Below are 20,457 nucleotides of genomic sequence, written 5' to 3' on the forward strand. Positions count from 1 at the left end.
ACTGCTGAAAGACCGTGGGATTCCAATCCGGATAATTTCGATTTCCCCAGTTGGTGTGCTGGCGGAGGGTTAGAATGGCAGCGTTTTGATTGGCTGGAGCATTTCACGCTAAACCAAAACTGGAAACCAATGATTGAGCTATTTTTTGCATGTGAATCCGAGAATTCACGAATAGAGAGCGCCGCAATGGCCACAAGCATCCCGAACTCGACAGTGATGGAACAAGCTCAACTCGAAGTATGGTGCACACCCCATATGTATAAATATGGTATGAAATCATGGCATCGGCTCCAGCCCCTCCTTCCGTCTGGCGAAATCCTGCTCGGCAAAGAACGCCTTGGATCGAGTGATCTCGATGCCGGCGCCGTCGACAAACGCGAGGGCATTGGGTTTTTCAACCCGGACGGTGACTTGGTCGTTGCCAAACTCTACGGTTGCAATGCGCGCGATAAAGGTTGCCAGGGCTTCTACTGTCTGATAGGATGTAGCCTCGACTCTCTGCACATGCATCGACCGTTGTTAGTAGTAGGGTCAGCGCCGGGAAAAGGACACGATCAACCAACCTCGGCCACAGCCCGCGTCAGATCCGGATACGTCTCAACAACCGTCGACGCCCACGCGGTCTCGCCCGAGCCCCGGAAGACGAGAGTGATGACCACGCACTGCTTCTGGAGCCGTTCGTGCGAGTTGACCCCGAGGATACAGTAGCAGCGGATCCTCTCGATGATGAACTCCTGCTCGACCGCCTTGTTCTGCCGGGTACTGTCCACTATCGCGGTGTCCTGCACCGTCGTCGTCGTCGTCGTCGTCGTCGTCGTCGTCGCCGCTGCCGCCGCCGGCGAGTCATACACCCATGCGGTGACGCTGCGGAAGGTCAGCCCTCCCTCGGCGCGCAGATGCGCGTTGGGGAGATGCACGTGGACTTCGCACTCGCCGAAGCTGGTATCGAGGGATTCCGCTGCGGAGGCACGCGCGGCGGCCGCGGCGGCGTCGCTCCGACGGCGACTGGTGGTCGTGGGGCCATAGGGCGGGACCTGGTGCACGTGCGACATGCGGCGCACCCCGGCTATGGTCTCGTCCAGCAGGCCCAGGGCACAGTCAGCGAGCAAGCCAGCCAGGATTCGAACGTCGTGGCCGAGGAGGATGTCGCGTTTATGATGAGCCACATTGGCGAAGGTGGTGGTGGGAGAAGTATGGCTGTGAAGATCCAATGCAGCGATTCCACCGGTTTGTGTACTAGTAGTGGTAGTGGTGGTGTGATTGTTGCCCGCATCCCGCACAACGCGGTCAATCCGCCGGTACAGCTTCCCGTAGTCAATGGACAACGATACGTCATCCGCGGTGGCCGCGGCAATTGCGGAAGAGTAGGACAGTTTCACATCCGCGAAGCACGGCTGCGGCTTGCCGGATCGACGCCATGGATCCGGTCCAACGGGCAGCGGCAGGTTGATGTGGCGGAGGCACACATGGTCGACCACGGGGGGGCGACGCGGGACACGGAGATTAAGGGCAGACATGAAATGCAATCGAGATTGGGGCAAGCTCAGAAAATATTTTGTAGAAGCGGGGTCAATTCGCTGGCGATAATAATCACTTATAATGGTGTGCTTCGACGAAATAAATAGGATTCAATAATGAATAATGAGCTCATGGATATAGTGATATACAGGTGGGAGTATCGAAGAACATTGTTGCTTGCCCATGCTAGAAAAGAAACAAACTCCAGTCTCAACATCATACGTCAGTACTTGTGTGTGTGTAGAAGCCCCTCCTGGGCCAACCTCCACCCGGAAGCTACAATCAGCTCTTTCAATCGATGCGGTAAGCAATAACTTCTCACATCCCGCTTCACATAGGAAATCATAACCCACTGTTAATCAAGACTTCTGTCATAGTATACGTGCTCTGCAGTCGTCAAACACCATATACTCTTCATGACTTAGCTGGGCATGATCAAAGGAAACAGACGTGACAGATCAACGACATTCTCAAGGTGGAAGAAAAAAAAAAAAAGAAGACATCATCATCATACTGCTGTACTCAAGGGGTCAAGGTCATAACGTCGTAAGCTCTTCTTCCATTACCAGTAAGGACGGCGATCATAGCCTCCATAATCACCACGAGGCGGAGTGCGAGGCCGGCCGTAGCCCCGGCCACTCAGGTAAGGGTCATCGTAATGGCGTGGTGGAGGCGGCGGCGGCGGCCGAGTGTCATACGGATCATCATACGGACGACGCGGCGGAGGGTAATCGCGTGGGGGAGTACGACGACCGTAGGGATCCCGATCATAGTAATCCCGCCGGGGCAGCGGGGAGCGTTCGCGGTAATGGCTACGGGGGCTGAACCCACGCGGAGGCGGGCCTCGGCGGTCATAGTCGTCAAAAGGCGGAGGCGGATACCGTCGTGGCGGAGAACGGGAGCGGTAGGGATCTCGGTATGGGGGGCGATCATCGTAAGCCTGGATCTGGGGACCGGTGAGCGTTCAAATACTTTCAGGAATATAGGTTTCATTTTTTTTCCAGTTCTTTCCTACGTCAGAGGTGCATGTCACGCGGGAGCCTTTCAACTCGAGGCCATCAAGTTTCTCGACGGCAGTTTTGAGATCGGCGGCAGTTTCAAATTCGACAAATCTGGAGAACTGCAATCAGCGGTGAACCGTAGCAATGGCAACGCCAGTTTATCATGCTCTACTCACCCTCTTCCATCGCGCTCGCGACTGGTTTCGGAGTAGACAACATCCACCTGAGACTGCCGGGCGAAGTCTTTGAGATCCTAGACGCTACGTGAGTCTATGTGGACCTGCGGGCATCATCTCCAGTTCTCCAAAACCAAGAATCCCAAAAGTTAGGCGAGAACTCCGACGGAGCAAGGACAAGGGCCAGTCCAGTCCAATCTCCAAAGCAACGCCGGACTTGTAAGGGAGCCAAGGAACCAGGGCCAAAAACGAACAAACACGCCAGAAGGACCCAAGGACGGGGATTGGTATGCTAACCTGCCAGCTCGTGTCTGGTGGAAGACCAGAAACTTGCATCCGGTAGATCGTGCGGCGAGGTCGCGGCGGCGCCGGACGGTCCCCATGACCATTGTACGGCTCCTTGCGACGCGGGCCACGAGCGAACTGGACCGTCAAGCGTTCGCCCTTGAACTCACTGCCGTCTGGACCATAACACACTTGGGTTAAGATGGGATGACCAAAGGAACCATATCCAGAAAGTACGTACGGTAGGCTAGAATGGTGAATTAGCCTGCGAATTCCACGGTTCCTTTGGTCTGATCTGAACGTACCCGGCACAACATCACGAGCATCCAAGGGATCTTCATATTCGATGAAACCAAAGCCGTTCATCAGCTTGATCTCCGTGATCTTTCCCGAGCCATGGGTGCTGAAATGCTCTTCGATGTCCTGCTTCGTGACTGGAAGGGGAATACGGCACCCGGCAAGGGTGCCCGGCACACGTCAGCTCCTCTTGTGGCACACTCAGATCCAGGAAGCAAGAAACAGAAGAGACCACGAGACTCCTGGCCTTCTGCCTCTCCTCTCCGATTCCAGGGTCCCGAGGATGGAGAGGCAGATGAATCAAAACGCACGGAAAACAGATGAAAGCAGCACACAAGGAATCTCCAGTCTCCCGGAAAGAGGCGTGGACACACAGATGACATCCAGAACCAGGGCCGGCTGCAAATCTTCAGGGTGTGTTGGTGAAGGCCTGCGTACCATTGCGGGGAAGATTCCCAAGATAGAGTCGTGTGGATGAGACCTCACTCATGGCTGTTGTGGCGTGTTATACACGCCCAGGGGATGGTTGAGTCCCAAGGAACCTAGTCTCGAGGCGATCCCAAAGCCGAGTCGAATACTCCACGCACACACACAACAGCGGTGGAGAGGAAATGCAGGGTGGTTGGGCAACAACGGGAACGAGTCTGGGCTTGTCCCTGCGAACTGATTCCGGGGCTGGAACTGACAGATGAACAAGAGATGCGAGGACTTTTTGACTGAAGCTGATAGATGATTCTACAAGCAGAAAAAAAAAATCAAACTACAGATCCAGTCACCTGTAGAAATATCTCGGGAACAAGCGAGGGCAGGATTGGGCGGTGGATGAGGAACTGGGCTAATATTTAGCAAAGCCAATCCGTTGTGGGCGATCCACGTGGTCCCGCTCAGGCGCGGCATAGCCTGTGCGCTGGATGGTGCATTGTAGGACTGCACAGCCGTGAACATGGCCAGTATGCAGAAGAGCCCGTTACAGGGTGAGTTGTCTCAAGGCTCTTGTTGTACGGGTGCACGGCAGACCTTCCAGACTGTGATTACTTAATCAGGATACTTTTCTGAGGGCCGTTCCGCGGTTCTTGCCGCTCCGTCCCCGTGGGGTTTCCATCTTATGACTTGTTCCTTCCGGATGGATCTTCACCTGTATCCGTATGTAAAGTAGTAGTACTATTTACCTGGTATTCTGCATTCAATTCTACCTTCAACCCAAAAAAAGTACTCAAAGGAATTTTCTCAACTCGAAGTCTACCTATTGTACATGAGATGTTCAACTATGTCAGGACATACTTGGGCCCTTCGCCGCCCTGCGGAGTCTGCCAGTTGATGTCCTGCGTTGGGACCTTGATGTCGCAGGTCTTGCAGTGGATGCAGCTGCAAAGCCGAGTTAGCATCTGGTGGTGAGAAATCCTGAAATCGGGCAACTTACTTTTGTGCGTTGATCTGGAACCGGACCCCATGTTTCTTCGATGGGTCCTCCACGTACTCGTAGACGCCCGCCGGGCAGAACCGGTTCTCAACACCCTTGTAAGCCGGCCATGCCAGGTCGGTGTGCTTGTCCCAGTCTTTCACCTGCAGATGCACCGGCTGATCCTCCTCGTGGTTCGTGCCGGTGCGGCTGACGCTGGTCATGATGTCGAAGCTGATCACCCCGTCCGGCTTGGGGTACTCAATCTTGGGGTATTCAGCCGCAGTCCGTGTCGCCGCGTGATCGGTGCTGTGGTGCTTCAGGGTCCAGGGAACCTTGCCGCGCAGGATGAGAGCCTCCAGGCCCGAGTAGAGAATTCCTCCAAAGATGCCAAGGGGCGTGCCGAACGCCGGACGCATGTTGCGCACCTCCTTGAGCTCCCTCCACACCCAGGACTGACGCAAGGCATTCTCGTAGTCGTACAAGAAGACGCTGCCGTCCTTGTTACTTTGCAGGGCCGAGTATGCGGCTTCGGCCGCCAACATGCCCGACTTGATTGCAGTGTGCGTGCCTTTGATCTTGGGCACGTTCACAAACCCGGCAGTGTCGCCAATGAGGGCACCGCCAGGGAAGGCGACCTTGGGGATAGACTGGAACCCGCCCTCGTTGAGAGCGCGAGCGGCATACGAAATACACTTGCCTCCCTCCAGAACCTCCCGGAAGAGCGGATGGTGCTTCAATTTCTGGAACTCCCCGTACGGAGAAAGCCACGGGTTCGGATAATCCAGCCCTACGACAAGGCCGATACTGACGAGGTTGTCGCCAAAATGGTACATCCAGGCCCCGCCGTAGGTATCATAGGGTAGCGGATAGCCCATGGAATGAACGATCTCGCCCGGTCGAAACTTTTCCGGTTGAACTTCCCACACCTCTTTAATCCCCAGGCCGTAGGTCTGCGGTTGGCTGTCCCGGCGCAAGTCGTACTTCTTGATGACCTGTTTACTCAAACTGCCATGGCAGCCTTCCGCCAGCAGAGTCACCCGTGCATGGAATTCCATGCCACGCTGGAAGTTCTCGCGCGGTCTACCATCCCGTCCAATGCCGAGGTCATTGGTCGCAACGCCCTTGACGGACCCGTCGGGCTTGTACAGCACTTCGCTGGCCGCGAAGCCAGGATAGACCTCCACGCCCAGTTCCTCTGCGCGCTCGCCCAGCCACTTGGTCAACTCGCTCAAACTGATGATGTAGTTCCCGTGATTGCGCATCTGAGGTGGCATGGGGATCGGAATCGAGGCCTTTGCCGTCAAGAAGCGCATCTTCTCGCTCTTCGCGGGAGTCACATTTTGAAATCGCGACGGGTTGTTTTCGTCAAGCCAGTCGGGCAACAGCTCATTCAGCGCGGTCGGCTCCAGCACATTGCCCGACACGATATGCGCACCGATCTCCCCGGCTTTCTCGAGCAGCACCACTCGGAACTCTTCATTGCCCGCTTCGTTGGCGAGTTGCTTCAAGCGAATCGCGGCGGCGAGACCGGAGGGACCTGGACAACCCAATCGTCAGTATGAGGTCCAACTGCCCGGGGGGGGGGGGGGGGAACTCCCGAAACGCACCTCCACCAACAATGCACACATCCACCTCGTCCGACTCTCTTTCCACCTGGGTCGGGTCGAACGCCGCTTCATCTGCTTGTCGGCGATGAAGCGACTGTGAAAACAACCGTGTCTGAAGGCCAGCCAGCCGTGCCGACCGGAAACTACTGCTCGGGCGCGTTTCTGAGAAAGCAAGTCGTCGGCCCGAACTGACCGCGGAGGTGCTGGACGGACTGTACCAGCGCCCTGCTCGCAGGGAAGCTCGAAGCTCGCGACGGAGCAAGGGCAATGCAAGGCCTTTGGAAGCCATTGTCGGAATCCCACTCTTGTTCTATCGCAGCCCAGAGATTTCCCAGTCCATCGAGAGAGATCGGAGGCGACCTTGAATGCTTGATTGATGCTCTTGACGGCTTGACCTCCACTTTCCGATCCTCGGCTCCCCAGATGGCGAAAAATGTTAGCCTTCTGTAACCGAGCCAATCGGGCTTGCGACAATGGAAATCGACTGTGGGACGGGCATCTAGTGAGCTAACTTGATCTGGTAATTACGGATCCCGCTGACTAATTTATTAGTCAGTTACGGAGTACTTCATCCAGGTTTTACAAATCTGATTTGCAAGTCGGTTACAGTACACATTAGCATTGTGAATTTGAAGAGCCTCCAAGTATCTTGAATGTTGAACAGTTGGATACTCGAATCATTCTCCCAGCGACCCCTGATCGCGCCGGATTGGAGATTGAGGCGACGCAGGCCTTGCTTGGAGGCTCAGATGGACGCAGTTTGGAATGGAATCCCCAGCCGCCAGTTGCGGGTTTGAGGTTCCCTCCCAGCCTGAATTCCAGCTTCTTCGATCATGACGAGATGAGTTCAATGATGACGGTGAAAAGAACTTGATAAGATACCTGTCCGTCGATTAATTACTGGGACTGCGACGTGACAATGGGGTACATAAGGAGATATGACGCCACTGCGCCGGCCTCCAAAACTTGCTCAGCGTGCTGGTGCAGATCTGCGACGAGAGACGCGTCAACTTGACGCGATTGACGATGATTTATGCGACTCATCAGACCATTGTCACCGACAATGCGAGTCGCTGGTTGCGGACCATGCATTGAGGCCGTGTTGGCGTGTTCAAGCAGAACCACCGCAAGCTGATCAATGTCCGATCGAAGCATATCGAAAGCGACGTTTATCGCTGGAAGGATGTAGAAGACGCGACCGAGATGAAGATTTCTCTTTTCGGTCACAGTCCAGTCGGATAAAGCGGCGAGAGAAAATTCTGAATTCGACCAAGGCAACCTCCAAAGCGGTGATTGGACGGGTGGACCCCGAATACAGTGGAGACCGAGGCAAGATCTTTGCCAATCATGTGGCGGTGAAATACCTCCAGTCACGGGTTTTGTGCAAAATCAGTTTGGTAAACTCCAGAAGGGTAGTATGAGTGGACAGATTCGTGCACAAAGTGGGACTAGTGTGGAATTTCACACAGCCAATCACCAGTCATATGAAAGAAGGTCTCAGCCCTACCATCCACTCAGAATATTCCTAGTGGGGCCCAGCTCCCCCAAGACCCATGGACCAGGAGCTGGGGACGCGTTGACCGCAGTTGCTGCTTTTAACGCCACCCACCCCTGACGGGGGTGTGAGTCAGACGTATATAAGGAAGGCTCCCTCCCACCCTTCCGTTCCTTCCTGAGATCTTGCTTCTGGTCTTGGCACCTGCGGAGCCCGCCCGACTCCATCACCTTCTTCCCCCAAAACTACACACCCCTTCCCCCTCTCTCTGACATCATCATATCCTAACTAAACCCCCCTCCCCTCTACTCGATCCCTCCGACCGAGTATTATCCGGGAAGAAGGTGTTGAACGCCTATCGAGGATGATGATGGAGTCCTTGACCACCCATCCAGCCACTGCGCAACAGGCCAGGGCCTTCACATCCCCGTCGTCGCTGTCCTTCCCGGGAGGGGCAGGTGATCTTACGCCGCCGTCGTCCAAGAAGGAAGTCGTGGCCAACGGTCAGAACGGGCAGCAGCAGCAGGGAGGAAATGCCAACGGCACCGGGGTGACGCCCGCGACTCCTGCTGCGACACCAGGGGCCAACGCTCCGGGGAGTGGCATTGTGCCTACGTTGCAGTGAGTACCCTCTCTCTACCGGGGGCTCTCTGGCACACCAGAAGACTAAACTGGCTGTTTCCAAAGAAACATCGTCGCAACGGTCAACCTCGACTGTCGCCTGGATCTGAAGACCATCGCGCTTCATGCGCGGAATGCAGAGTACAATCCAAAGGTACTGCCTGATGTTCCCTGGGCGCTTGTTGAAGACCCAGCTGGCTGAACTCTGTCTTTGTGTTACAGCGTTTTGCTGCTGTGATCATGCGCATTCGCGAACCCAAGACGACCGCCTTGATCTTCGCCTCGGGCAAGATGGTGGTCACCGGCGCCAAGTCTGAGGACGACTCGAAGCTGGCCTCGCGCAAGTACGCGCGTATCATTCAGAAGCTCGGGTTCAATGCCAAGTTCACAGACTTCAAGATCCAGAACATCGTCGGGTCGTGCGACATCAAGTTCCCTATCCGGCTGGAGGGTTTGGCTAGCCGCCACCACAACTTCAGTTCCTACGAGCCCGAGTTGTTCCCGGGTCTCATCTACCGCATGATGAAGCCCAAGATTGTACTCTTGATCTTCGTCAGCGGCAAGATCGTCCTCACCGGCGCCAAGGTCCGTGAGGAGATCTACCAAGCTTTCGAGCTAATCTACCCTGTGCTTTCGGGTAAGTAAAATTGTCTCGGTTGATTCTGCAAAGCTAACACGACATGAAGATTTCCGCAAAGTCTAGGGTGGTTATTTTTCCCTTCTTCTCTGTATTAACATTGTCTTTTTCTCTTGCTGGGAGGTCCCCTTCATGAACACCTGCAGGCTTGTCTGTTATGATTGATCACGCGAGCATTTGACGGCGTTCTAGCGATTGATTACCCGGTTGTTATTTTGCTTGTGCTGGGGCAAAGAAAAAGAGGTTTGTTTCTTCCCTATTAGAGTCGCACTCCGCGGATTCCAGGGGCGGTCACGTGCGCTGGTCGATGGTGATTGCCTTTTAATGTGGTGACATGGCTTGTGAGTATATGTGATGCCATGGTGATCTGCTCATACCTTGCCGAAAGGCTGAAAAATGGGTTCACGGAGCAGGCTACCTGTTAGATACATTAGTGAATGACATCGGTAGCGGATGATTTCACTGTCACGTAGAATTTTTTGTCTCATTATAGTTTCAGTCCTCTAGCATACTCTTCTTTCAGAATCATGTCCTTTCGTCCAGACCGACTGCCATCCTTGGTGACAAATGACGTGGTAGTTGTCCGCTGTGCCGGCCACCTCCACAACCGCTGCAAATCTTCCTCGAGCTTTCCCTCGAGAGCGTCGACAATCTTATCGCCGAGCACGGGGAAGAACTTGTAGGCATGCCCGCTGCCGCCAGTGGCCAGGAAGAGATTCGGATGGTCTGGATGGTAGGTGACGAGGAAGTCGCCTTGTGGACTAAAACATGTTGTGAGCGAAGTCTTCATCTTCCACTTTTGAGTCTAAAAGTGAAACAAAGGAAAAAAAAAAAAAAAAAAAAAAAAAACGTAAAACGTGTCAGTATACCAACACACCCGCGTCTTGGTAAACGGCCGATCCGCCAACCACGGCAACATCTCCCTCAGCGCTGCGCGGCACGCCTCCTCGCCTTCCGGCGGGATCGGGCGGCCAGCAGTCTCGGGAAGACTGACCTCTGCCTCTTCAGCTCCCGACGAGTCAAAGCGCACACGCGTCGGGTTCCGATACCCATACGCATGCCGCGCAATCTTGAGCTCGTTGTTCCTCGGCGGGATGATAAACATCCCCGTCGAGAAGCTCAGCAACGTCGGCATCTGCGCCAGTTTTGCCTGCTCCTCGTCCGTTAGCCGCAGGTACGCGAGCACCTGGCCCCGGGCATCCGCCAGACCGCGCAGGTCCAGCAAGCCGGGTGTCCAAGCCCCCGTGGCGAGGATGACCAGGTCGGCGGTGAGGGTTGAGCCGTCGGCGAGCTGAACACCAGTCACTTCCCTCCGGTCCTTTTGGTCTGCGAACAGCAGTCGCGAAACTTTTTGCCCCGTCCGAATCTTCACCACCCCTAGCTCGTCGAGTTTCTTGCGCGCGTACCGCACACCCGCCTCCGCGTCCGCCCAACCAGATCCCCAGTTGACGTACCCCGCTGCCACGGACTCCGCAACGTGGACATCCCGCGGGAGAACCTTTTGGATCGCGTCGCGGTCGGGCAGGAACTGCACAATCTTGTCATCGCCGTTATTGACGAGGCGCTTGACATTCTGGTAGCTTGCGCGGGTATACCGCTCACCATCATCCTGCCCTTGCCTGCCTGCTTCTCCCGAAGAGGATTTATGATAAACCAGGACCAGCCCGTTCTGCGTATATCGCCCTTCCGCACCCCATGCCGTGGTCCGCCAGCGCTCGATCCCCGCCGCGGCGAGCCGCGCGTATGCTGGGTTGGCGTAGTCGGCGCGGACGATCCGCGAGGAGTCCACGGAGGAGCCCTCTGGGTTGGGGATGGTGGTGGATGCTTCGAGGAGGGTGATGTTGTGTGTGGGGTAGCGGTGGGAGAGGGAGAGGGCGGTTGAAACTGTACTTTGGTTGTTAGCTTTTTTGTATATTTAGTAGTTAGGGTAAAGAGAAAGGGTTGGTTGTTTAGACATACGCCCGAATACTCCCCCGCCAATGATTAGAATGGATTGCGGAAGCTGCGGCATTATCTCGCTGGTTGTCATTGAACCATGCCAGAGTTTCAATCAGCGATCAGAGTTAAAAGCATCCAAGTGTTTATCTACGGTGGAGAGCGTTCCATCGGATCCTCGGCCGAAGGTTGGTCTGATCGTAAAGGCGTCCCGACTGATCCACACAAGAGAATCATCACAATGCTCTATACTCGTACAAATGATGGGTCTATAGAACGGTACATATGTACTGTACATCTAGCCGTAGATCAAGAACCCGTCATTTCTCATCTCCCCGTTTTTCTCTTTTTTCCTTCTCTGTAGTAGATGACGGCCTCGGCCGCAGAATCACCCGCCATGTTGTCCCCAGATGATACCGCTTCACCTCGACCACCTCCAGTCCGCTCTCCTCAACGATGCGCCCAATGTCCCGGTTCCACCAGCAGCCGTGGCGGTTCGCGTGCGCCGCCGCCAGATTATCCAGAATCTTGTTCACCCATCCGTAGTACGACCGGCCGTGCTCGAGCAGTAGGATCCGGCCTTTGGTCGGGTCGGTGATGGTGCCGAGATGGCGCAGCAGGCCGACGGGGTCGGGCGTCGAGCAAAGGCCCATGGTTTGTAGGACGGTGTCGAAGTAGGGTTTTTCAAGAGACCATTCTGTCGAGGCCTGGGACTCGGAAGACTTGCTCCCGTCCTTCTCCTTCTCTTCCCCCGTCGTCGTCGGTGGAGGAAGAGGAGGAGGAGGAGGAATAATCAAGGAAGGAACAACCTCCCTTGCATCTCCCGCCCAGAACGCAACCCTCTCAAACCCGTCCGGGAAACACTTGCGAAACTTCTCCCTCGCAACCTCGACCATCTGCGGACTCAAATCCACAAACGTGACCGACCGGCATCCCTGTCTTTCCGCTCGTCCTTGGTCGTTCACCCCCCACCGCTCGCCGAGTCGGTAGTACGGCATATTCCGCCCCGTCCCACAGCTCACCTCGAGCACATCACCGCGGGCCATGCGCACGAGTTCTCGGCGGCGCCGGCCGAGACGCATGAATTTCTCGCCCAGGTCCACCTCCGCATCGTATCCCCGCGCTGTCGCGTTGAACCGGTCCGTCACGTCCTCCGGCACTTGCAAGTCGCGCGACGCGGCGACTTCCCGCCGGTACGAGGTGTAGAGGTAGCCGCAGTAGGTGCTGATGCAGAGGACGCTGATGCCGAGGATTGTCAGGCCGCGTGGCGGGATACGGGCTGCGCTTTGGCTGGTGCCTGTCGGCGGTTGTTCAAGGTTCGTGCGAAGGAGTAGGGGGTTTGTTCGTCGGGGGAGTGGTGGTCTTGTTGATGGAATCGCTTGCGAGGGTCCAGCCCTGCAGAATTCGTCAGTAAGAACATCTATCAGCCTGGCCTTTGATATTGAAGTACAAGATAGTACCACATGTAGCATCCGCTGTTGCGACAATTGAGACTGTAGATGCGCGTATCGTTACCTTGTGCTCGGAGAGGGCCTTGCTTGCCGCCCCTGCTGGAGGGAGGGTTTCACTCCTGCTCCTTTTGAAGCCATTGCTTCAATGTAAATGTTTCGACTATTTCGATTCCTGGAAGAAACATTGGAAATTGAAAACCATGTGACGGCTAAACATCGACTTCAGTACCATACTCCGTACTTGCTTCAAATAGACTAGTGTAGATTATGAATAGTACGCTAAACCTGATCAAGTTACAACAGTACGCAGTGGTAGATTCAGCAATCAGCATCAGATCCAGGCTCCAAGCTGTAGTAGGGTTCGATGTCTACATATATACAGAAAATGTAGAACTATAATACAAGATGGTCTACATATCAGCGCCCGCGCGAAATATGCCCTCCCGTCTCACGATCAATCTCCTTGTCCTCCAATCCAAACCGACGGTACCGCTCGACGCAAAAGTCCAACACCTCTCGCGCCTCCCGTTCTCGCTCTTTCGCCTCCGCAGACGGATCCTTTGCAGTTCGAACTTGGGCGAGTTCCTTGGCCGCAGCCCGCGCGATGATGCGAACCGTATTGAGATTCGGCATCACTATCTTGTCCCGATTCTCCCGGGCCACCCAACGCACATCGAACCCTGGGTATACCGCCGCGGCATTGTGCTCGCCCTTTGCTGGGAACTCGTAGACTCCCGAGGCAAGGAGACGCCTCGCCGCATCTGGTTCGAGGTCGATGCACCACTGCTCCCAGAGCTGCTTCCCCGCGGCGCTCCCCCGCACGCTCACGACGGTATCAAGCAAGATGTGGAACGCGACGGAGGGAAGCAGGCAGACGCTGTCGCGGCCCAGCGGATTCTGGTATTCAGGGGACGCCGACCGAGCCACTTCTTGTAGCGGTCCAGGAATCGACGAGAAGAGTCGGTGGAGCTGCCAAATGGCCCGCTCATGGTGGAACTTCCGCGGTTTGCCGGAGAAAAGTCGAGGGTTGAACTCGCCGTTCAGAATGCGAACCATGATATCCTTGGCTCGGAACAGTGACTCCTTCTTCTGCTCCCGTTCGTGATCGGGGAGCGCCTCATTCGATGCACTGCGTTCGAGCTTGAGAATGGCTGCGGCCAGCGCAGTGACGTTACTCTCGCCCCAGGTCTTGACTTTATAATCCCGCAAGTATTGCAGCATCGCGGTCACCTGATCCCACTTGCCAAAGGTGATCCAGTAGTTGATGAATGCCTTCAACGTATTGCGCGACAAGGGCGGAACAATCGATTCGAGAACCTGGTTGTACAGAAGCGAGTTTCTTGTTGCAGCGGCAAACCGGATCAGTGATGGCGCCAGGGCCTGGTCTCCATATGCCGACATCGGAATGGCAACCCCGTCGGGATCAGTGGAAAACAGCATCCACTCCCCAAAACTGAACGCTCGCGCAACTCGCGCCAGGTCAAGAAGATGCGCGAAAGTTGCACGCGACAGCTGCGGAATCGAAGAAATCCCCAGTGAAACGGAGCCAATACGTATCAGCTCACTGGGCGGCAGCGATTTCCCTTGTCCATGGTCATCGGTCTTCATCTGATCCAGAAAGCCCCGCATATGCTGCAGCTTACTTTGATCTATCAAATTCTGGAGGAAGGAGAAGACGTCAAAAGCTGCTCGAATATGACGCCGGATGGCGAATACGCGGATATTCAGTTCCAACAGACCAACCAACGCGGACGAGGTGCTGTACAAATGCGTGCGACTCAGTGACTTCAGCTGTTTATAGTCGACAGGGACCGAGTCGTCCCAAGGGATCGGCGTGGGCGGCTGCATTGTCAGCAGTCGTTGCAGTGCTTTTGGCTCGATGTGTGGATCCAAGCCTTGCGATTCGAGCAGCCAAACGAGTCGTTGGGCAGATGACTTCTCTATTCCATGATGCCGTTCGACCGAGTGTTGAGCGAGGAGCGCGAGGAGAAAATCCACGTACTGTATCGCAGTTTGGATAGGTAGCTCCGAAGACCCGACGCCCTGATCCACCTGGCTGACAACCCCGCCAACAAACGCCGCGACAACGTCACTACTGATGGTCTTCTTGCCCAGCCCATGGAAGAAGGCCGAGGAGCGCGCCGTTGTGGACGCTTGATCGGCGTCGGGATGAGGCCAGCATTCTGCCTCGTTGACATTGGTGCTTCGGATACGCTCTGGTTGCGCCAGGAGAGGCATCCAGCTCAGCAGTTTCCAGGCTGAATCTCCTTGTCGAGCTTTCATTCTTTCCAGGATCCACAAGCCTTCCTTGATATGACCCCCTTCAACGCAGCACCAAAGTATGAACTCCAACCAGACCTCAGGGCCCAGCTGTCGGATGCCCATCTTGAAGGGACGAAAGGGTGCTTCCTGACCCGCTGCCACGGCCTTGGCCGTCACTTCTTCTTGATGGGTGACCCATGCGGTATCTGACAGGACGTCCATGATGTAGGTCGACAGAAGGTACATACCCGGGGGGCGAAAAAAACCAGCATGATCTGGATAACCCGAGTATTTGTAGACCGTATCCGACACAAGCGCAAAGTGGTGTAGGCGGCCGAGGGTCTGATACGTGAATTTCATGGCCAACTCGCCCTGCTCCGAAGGTAGATCTGCGGCCTGCAGAACGATATAACCTAAACTTTTCCAGATCTCGCCCAATATAGCCTGGCTTGCGTTGTACTGCTTCACGGTATCTGTCCAGACGTCCAGCCGCATGGGACTGTCGCGTTTCGTTTCTGGTGCTTGATCCCCGTCCATGAACTCCATATCTGTAACGGCGTCCAGGGACAGAGACTTCAAATCCAACGCGCTAGGGACTTTATCTGCTGCGGGAGCATACTTTCGAAAACTGACTGCGCTGTCGATCATCTTGTTGGTCAGTGCCAGGACGGCGGGCCACCGACCAAGCTCAAAACCAAGATGGGCCAGAAGATCAAAGTTAGACAGACGTCGTGCATGATATAACAACGCCGCGATCGCGCTCCCTTCCCTTCTCGAGTCCTTTCTGGCACGGACGGCGGACGACTGAGACAACGCGGTCTGCTCGGGACTCGACCGAAGATCGGGCGGTAGAAACTGCTCCAGATAATTGATCCAAGCCCCGACGTTCCGACGCTGCGCCGTGGGAACGGGACATTCTTCCCGTTCAAACAAATCATTTTTCCCACTGCGTTCTCCATCGAGACCCTGCGTGGCCTCGGCCTGGGACCGAGAGTGCGTGTATGGCCGCGCCCATAGTATCTGATGATTCCGAGCGTACGCTGATGCCGCTACGAGTGGCCGCGCGCAACGCGGGCGGTTTCGGTCATGACAACGAAAGACAGGAAGCCTGCAGCCCAGCGGTAGAGGGCGCAGGCAAATTTTCATGACACGAGGCCGGCGAGACGGATGAGGCGGTCGACTGCGAAAAGGATGGCGAGGCCGGATCGATATTCCGAGATCATATCCGGCTCATCAACGCTGGACGCCAGTCCAATGCGCGAGATCGAAGCGTTCGAGATCCAGGAGCTGCAAAGCTGCGAGTCTTGCCTCTTGCGCAACATGGATGTCTTGAACTTTTGAAGCGATCCAAACTGCTTAGTCATCATCCATAGCCAATCACGACCGCTTGAAAACCCTAAAATCAGCTTCGGATGCAGCATTTGGAAAGGGGTTCATCATCTACTCGAATCTGAAGCACATGGCGCAAGCCGCAAATTGATAAAAGTCATTTACAGTTATCTACAAATGCAAAACACCCCATATACTTCCCTCTGACATCAAGCGGTACCTCATAATCAGGTGGGAACACCACGAGAGTCCCAACAAGATGTGCCGGAGCTTGACAGAATGAGAACCATGAGCAGCATTCTCGGTAAACCCACAAGGTAGAGAAGCCTGCAGACATTTAGCTGGAAACCTTCCTCATGAAGTTGGCATCATCCTGAACCGAGCTTGCCCAACGGTTAGGCCCACAACCAGAGCGTAGGCTTGGTGATTACCGTACTGCTCATTCCCATCATCGCCGCTATTTCTCGGAATAATGACCACTGGCTCCAAAGGCCTAGAGGAAGAAGCAGGCCGAGGCGGAGGAGTAGTAGAATAGGTGATATCGTTCCTCTCAACCAAGTCCTCAACATCAAGCTTCTGGGCGGGAGTAGGCTCGAGGGCCGGCATTGAGGGAGATTTCCATGCCATTGGCAGCTGAACATAAGAGTATACATGCATGTACTAAAAATCCCCGACGGGGCCGGAGAAACGCGGGGATTCCTTTTAGTTCTCAGATACTACCCTATTGTTTTCATGCATGGTGACCACAATTCCAAAGACGGATGGATTGGTGGAGATTCAAGAGGTCCGACTCTGTGATGGTGCTTGTTGACCGCCAGTACTGAGCTGACCGGCGCGTCGTCGTCCTGGTGGCGTTGATGACCTGCCGGAATCATATCACAATGACTAGAGAATCATAAGATACTCTTCAGCTGCATAGCTTCGTCGCTAAAAGGAGTTGACATTTATACGTTGAAGAATCAAAAATCATCATTCGTCACGGCGTACAGACCATGGACCATTTTCCTTCAGAAACTGATTCCCCAATAACTCCACCTTTGCCGATGCAAAAACGCCAAGCAAGAAATGAGAAACTACCTAGGTATGTAACGACAAAGATTGTAAGATATCATCAACTCGACTCGACATTCGGTTCCCCAGCCTGCTGCTCTTCGCCGCCCAGCTCTTGCTCAACCTCGTCCGCCACGAAGCTCTCGTAGTCCTCCAGGCTCTTTTGGATATGCACCTTGAACTTGATGACGTCGTTGAGCATGCTCTCCACGCTCGTGTGAAGCTCTTCACGGAGCGCGTTGGCCCGTAGCGTAAGCTGCTCGTACTCGATGCTGGTGTTCATCTCGCGCTGCTCCATCAGCTGTAGGCTTTCCGTCAGCGACGCGCGCATACGGGCCAACTCTTTCTCCATCTTCTCGATCTGCGCATCCGACGCCAGCTTCTGCGTCGTAGCGATCTCCTTGGTTCGTTCGAATTCCTCCTCGGCGGCACGGCGGCGGTGTTCGAGGGCTTCGACCTCGCTGCGCTTCTCGTCCATGGCTTCCTTGATGCTGTCGAGCAGGTTGCGCCGCTCGAGATCGTCGTCGATGGCTTTCTTTCTTCGCTCATTGATCTCCTTGCGGAGATTGTTGAGGTCCGAGCGGACCTTGCCTCGGAGGTCCAGATTGACCAGGTGATGGGGCTGGTAACCGGTGTTTGCATCTGCGAGAAGCCGGTCGCGCTCCGGTGAGATCGCGTTAGGCCCGCCCAGCTGAGACGACGAAAAGGTAGTTTCGTTGACATTTAGGCGCAGTTCGTAGTCTATGCCCTTTGCGTTCACCGCGGTTGGCGGGATCAAGCTGTTTTGATACCCGAGGGCATTGTAGGTTTTGACTAGTTGCTCCAGATCCTCCAATTTCCTACTGGCCTCTGCTTCCTTTTCCATCACGCGGTTATGGACCTCGTCGAGACGACTGAGGGTATCCTCTAGGCTTCGCTGCAGCCGTTCGCGTTCCGTATTCATGCGATCGATATCTTGGATAGTGATACCTTGTCTATCAACGCTGAACTGCAGTGCCGCGCGCTCCTCTTCTGCTGCTTGGAGCTCTGCTTCTGTTTTCTTGATCTCCTCGTCGAGAAACTGGATCCGGTGGTTGTACTTCTCAATCTTGCCCTCCACATTCTGATTGTAGTCTTCGAATTTCCTCTTGTCGTCTTCCAAGATGCGAAAGTGTTTGTCCAGCTTGGCCATGTCGGGAACGTTCCGCTCGAGCTCCTCGATCTGCTCACGAAGCACTTGATTCTCTTCCTCTAGAGCCTCCAGCTCCTTAACGTACTTTTGATTTGACCGCTCAAACTCGGCCGCCATGGCCTCGATGTGCGGCACAAGACGCTGCTCTGCAACTTCGTCATCCTCATCCTCTCCGCCTTGTAGCCAGTCATGGTATGCATTTGTCAGGAAGCGGAAAATAATGCGATCCCCAGTAATATCTACTCCAGCTTCGGCGACAGCATCGTCGTACTCGCCCATGTAGTAGCGATCCAGCATCTTCGCCAGCTGCATGAGCCAATGTAGCATGCCGAGAAACGTTGACCAGTTCTGGCCGCCGACAGCGGACAATTGAGATTTGGTGATATTCTTCTCAAATGGGTAGCGGAGCTGCTTCAGGATAGGCGGCACTTCCGCTTCGATACTTTTCTGGAACTTGTAGCTGGGGTCGATGCGACGATAGAGCCACTGAAACATATACGTAAAGTCCTTTTGCGTTGGTGACTTGAGTGAGTTTTGACTCAGCGAATGCTTCATTTCCAACTCGAAGTTATTTTGCGTCAAGTACTCCATGAGTTCCTGCGCAATCCGCGCCTGGTATGACCGATCCCTGAGGGGCCGCGGGTCCTTGGGGATGCCACCCGGTGCCGGCGCCTGGGTAAAGAAGGACTGATGTCCCATGGGACCCGCTACGGAGGGTCGCGAGAACACACTACTTCTTCGCTGAATGCCTTGAGCGGCCGAGGAGCCTGGAGCTGACCCCGGCGCATAGCTGGGACGGCCAGCGCTGGCGGTTTGGAAGATATTGGTAGACACCGATCGGCGAACAGTGGACAGACCAGTTTCGGGACCCAAGCCACCTCCCCCCGATGACGTGCGCTGGAAGTTTGGTTGCTGCGGCCGCCCTACCGAGCTCGGGATGTACGTAGAACGGACATGCTGTGAAGTGTATGGCGCGTTTTGGTAGCCACCGATCGAACTCGTACGCTTCAGGGCCGATGAGGGTTGAGGGATCGCGGAATAGTTATGGACACTCCCGAGGGTCTAAGGTGAGCAACTAGTCAGCAAATTGTGTCAACACAATATCGCGATACGCGCAATGGGGAAGCGAGATCAGAAAAGCACTGCAGGCAAACAGAGAGCAATCCTACTTCACGCGGGCGCTTGATACTGAACAACCCCGTGTCCTGCGACATGACGAGCCGCCAAACACTTCCGAGGCAAATGCGAACACAGACACAGGGAGCAAAATATGTACTAGCTACTTGGAGAAAACAAGGAATACTCCGAACAGATTTGAGCAGTTGGTCCGCTCGAGTCAAAGAGCGGGACATCAACAAAGGCGCGTGCAGGTCTTGGCAATAGGATAGGTCACGTGATTATAAACACTGAATCCAAAGGATTGGCAATACGGCGGAATCACGTGCGGGAGTGCCATGAACGGCGGAGCTGGTCATCATGTGACCATTGGCCGCGTTCGCATTGTTTGGATGAACTATGTACAGTCAAACCCCGTTGTTATGGCGATACAATCCATCCCTCCAGTAAGTATCGCGATAGCGAGAATATCGCAGACTAGTAGTCATATTCCTCTTAACTAAATTTATGAAAATTCACGTGATTTGCATCACTGATCCACGTGATTTGTTTTTAGTCAGCAGCGCGCTTCTGTTTACACCTCCCCTTTTGATTCCTCCTACGTTCTCCCACCACCATCCTGGTTTGTCGCATTCCTTGTTCAACTGCAACCTCAACTGCCAATATTCTCCATTCATTGTGTTGCTCCTTTGACCGCCCGCAATGGCCACTCAAGGATATGAGCAGAACTATTGCCAAATATGCAAAAAGCTTCTCCCTGTTGATGAATTTCTACTCAACAACCAAGGGAAGAGAAACAAGACGTGCAAGCGTCATAGCAAGAAGCGCCCTTTGCAGATTGACGATTGGGATGAGTTCATCAAGTTGATAGGCTGGCCAATTTTGGTGAGGCGGTTGATCGAATATGATGGTGTGGTTAGTCTCTGGAAACCAATAAAAATCCTCGTTCCGAGTTGCAATCAACTGGCTTATTGATTCTTATCACGCTAGTATAGTTTCGGTTAGGCTGATGTAGTTTCTCATGATCACGTGAATTTTCATAAATTTAGTTAAGAGGAATAAGCACACTTCCATATACCTATCGAATCACGTGAAACTAGGGTT

At 54.6% G+C, this 20,457-nt stretch overlaps 9 protein-coding genes across 9 annotated transcripts; 2 read left to right on the forward strand and 7 right to left on the reverse strand.

The window, feature by feature from the left end:
• Positions 1-276: 276 nt before the first annotated feature.
• VTN31DRAFT_1347 (uncharacterized protein) lies at positions 277-1,517 on the reverse strand (the record flags this gene model as incomplete). The annotated part of the gene is made up of 2 exons (XM_069401394.1): positions 277-498; positions 564-1,517. The coding sequence occupies 2 exons, from the start codon at positions 1,515-1,517 to the stop codon at positions 277-279; spliced, it is 1,176 nt and encodes a 391-aa protein (XP_069264203.1).
• A 563-nt stretch (positions 1,518-2,080) lies between these two features.
• Positions 2,081-3,767, reverse strand: VTN31DRAFT_1348 (uncharacterized protein; the record flags this gene model as incomplete). The annotated part of the gene is made up of 7 exons (XM_069401395.1): positions 2,081-2,464; positions 2,534-2,630; positions 2,696-2,772; positions 2,993-3,156; positions 3,222-3,227; positions 3,286-3,414; positions 3,716-3,767. The coding sequence occupies 7 exons, from the start codon at positions 3,765-3,767 to the stop codon at positions 2,081-2,083; spliced, it is 909 nt and encodes a 302-aa protein (XP_069264204.1).
• Positions 3,768-4,542: 775 nt separating this feature from the next.
• On the reverse strand, positions 4,543-6,575 carry VTN31DRAFT_1349 (uncharacterized protein; the record flags this gene model as incomplete). Its single annotated transcript, XM_069401396.1, has 3 exons — positions 4,543-4,642; positions 4,698-6,216; positions 6,287-6,575. 3 exons carry the CDS (start codon positions 6,573-6,575, stop codon positions 4,543-4,545), a joined length of 1,908 nt encoding a protein of 635 aa, XP_069264205.1.
• Positions 6,576-7,224: 649 nt separating this feature from the next.
• Positions 7,225-7,707, forward strand: VTN31DRAFT_1350 (uncharacterized protein; the record flags this gene model as incomplete). Its single annotated transcript, XM_069401398.1, has 1 exon — positions 7,225-7,707. One exon carries the CDS (start codon positions 7,225-7,227, stop codon positions 7,705-7,707), a length of 483 nt encoding a protein of 160 aa, XP_069264206.1.
• A 444-nt stretch (positions 7,708-8,151) lies between these two features.
• On the forward strand, positions 8,152-9,105 carry VTN31DRAFT_1351 (uncharacterized protein; the record flags this gene model as incomplete). Its single annotated transcript, XM_069401399.1, has 4 exons — positions 8,152-8,402; positions 8,469-8,556; positions 8,625-9,039; positions 9,089-9,105. 4 exons carry the CDS (start codon positions 8,152-8,154, stop codon positions 9,103-9,105), a joined length of 771 nt encoding a protein of 256 aa, XP_069264207.1.
• A 421-nt stretch (positions 9,106-9,526) lies between these two features.
• VTN31DRAFT_1352 (uncharacterized protein) lies at positions 9,527-11,068 on the reverse strand (the record flags this gene model as incomplete). Its single annotated transcript, XM_069401400.1, has 3 exons — positions 9,527-9,800; positions 9,897-10,923; positions 10,999-11,068. The coding sequence occupies 3 exons, from the start codon at positions 11,066-11,068 to the stop codon at positions 9,527-9,529; spliced, it is 1,371 nt and encodes a 456-aa protein (XP_069264208.1).
• A 1,774-nt stretch (positions 11,069-12,842) lies between these two features.
• Positions 12,843-15,833, reverse strand: VTN31DRAFT_1353 (uncharacterized protein; the record flags this gene model as incomplete). The annotated part of the gene is made up of 1 exon (XM_069401401.1): positions 12,843-15,833. The coding sequence occupies one exon, from the start codon at positions 15,831-15,833 to the stop codon at positions 12,843-12,845; it is 2,991 nt and encodes a 996-aa protein (XP_069264209.1).
• Positions 15,834-16,353: 520 nt separating this feature from the next.
• Positions 16,354-16,643, reverse strand: VTN31DRAFT_1354 (uncharacterized protein; the record flags this gene model as incomplete). The annotated part of the gene is made up of 2 exons (XM_069401402.1): positions 16,354-16,399; positions 16,453-16,643. The coding sequence occupies 2 exons, from the start codon at positions 16,641-16,643 to the stop codon at positions 16,354-16,356; spliced, it is 237 nt and encodes a 78-aa protein (XP_069264210.1).
• Positions 16,644-17,127: 484 nt separating this feature from the next.
• On the reverse strand, positions 17,128-19,451 carry VTN31DRAFT_1355 (uncharacterized protein; the record flags this gene model as incomplete). The annotated part of the gene is made up of 2 exons (XM_069401403.1): positions 17,128-19,299; positions 19,407-19,451. 2 exons carry the CDS (start codon positions 19,449-19,451, stop codon positions 17,128-17,130), a joined length of 2,217 nt encoding a protein of 738 aa, XP_069264211.1.
• Between the last annotated feature and the right edge of the window lie 1,006 nt (positions 19,452-20,457).

Source organism: Thermomyces dupontii (genome assembly GCF_041956625.1).
Source record: "Thermomyces dupontii strain NRRL 2155 unplaced genomic scaffold VTN31scaffold_1, whole genome shotgun sequence".
Taxonomy (NCBI): domain Eukaryota; kingdom Fungi; phylum Ascomycota; class Eurotiomycetes; order Eurotiales; family Trichocomaceae; genus Thermomyces; species Thermomyces dupontii.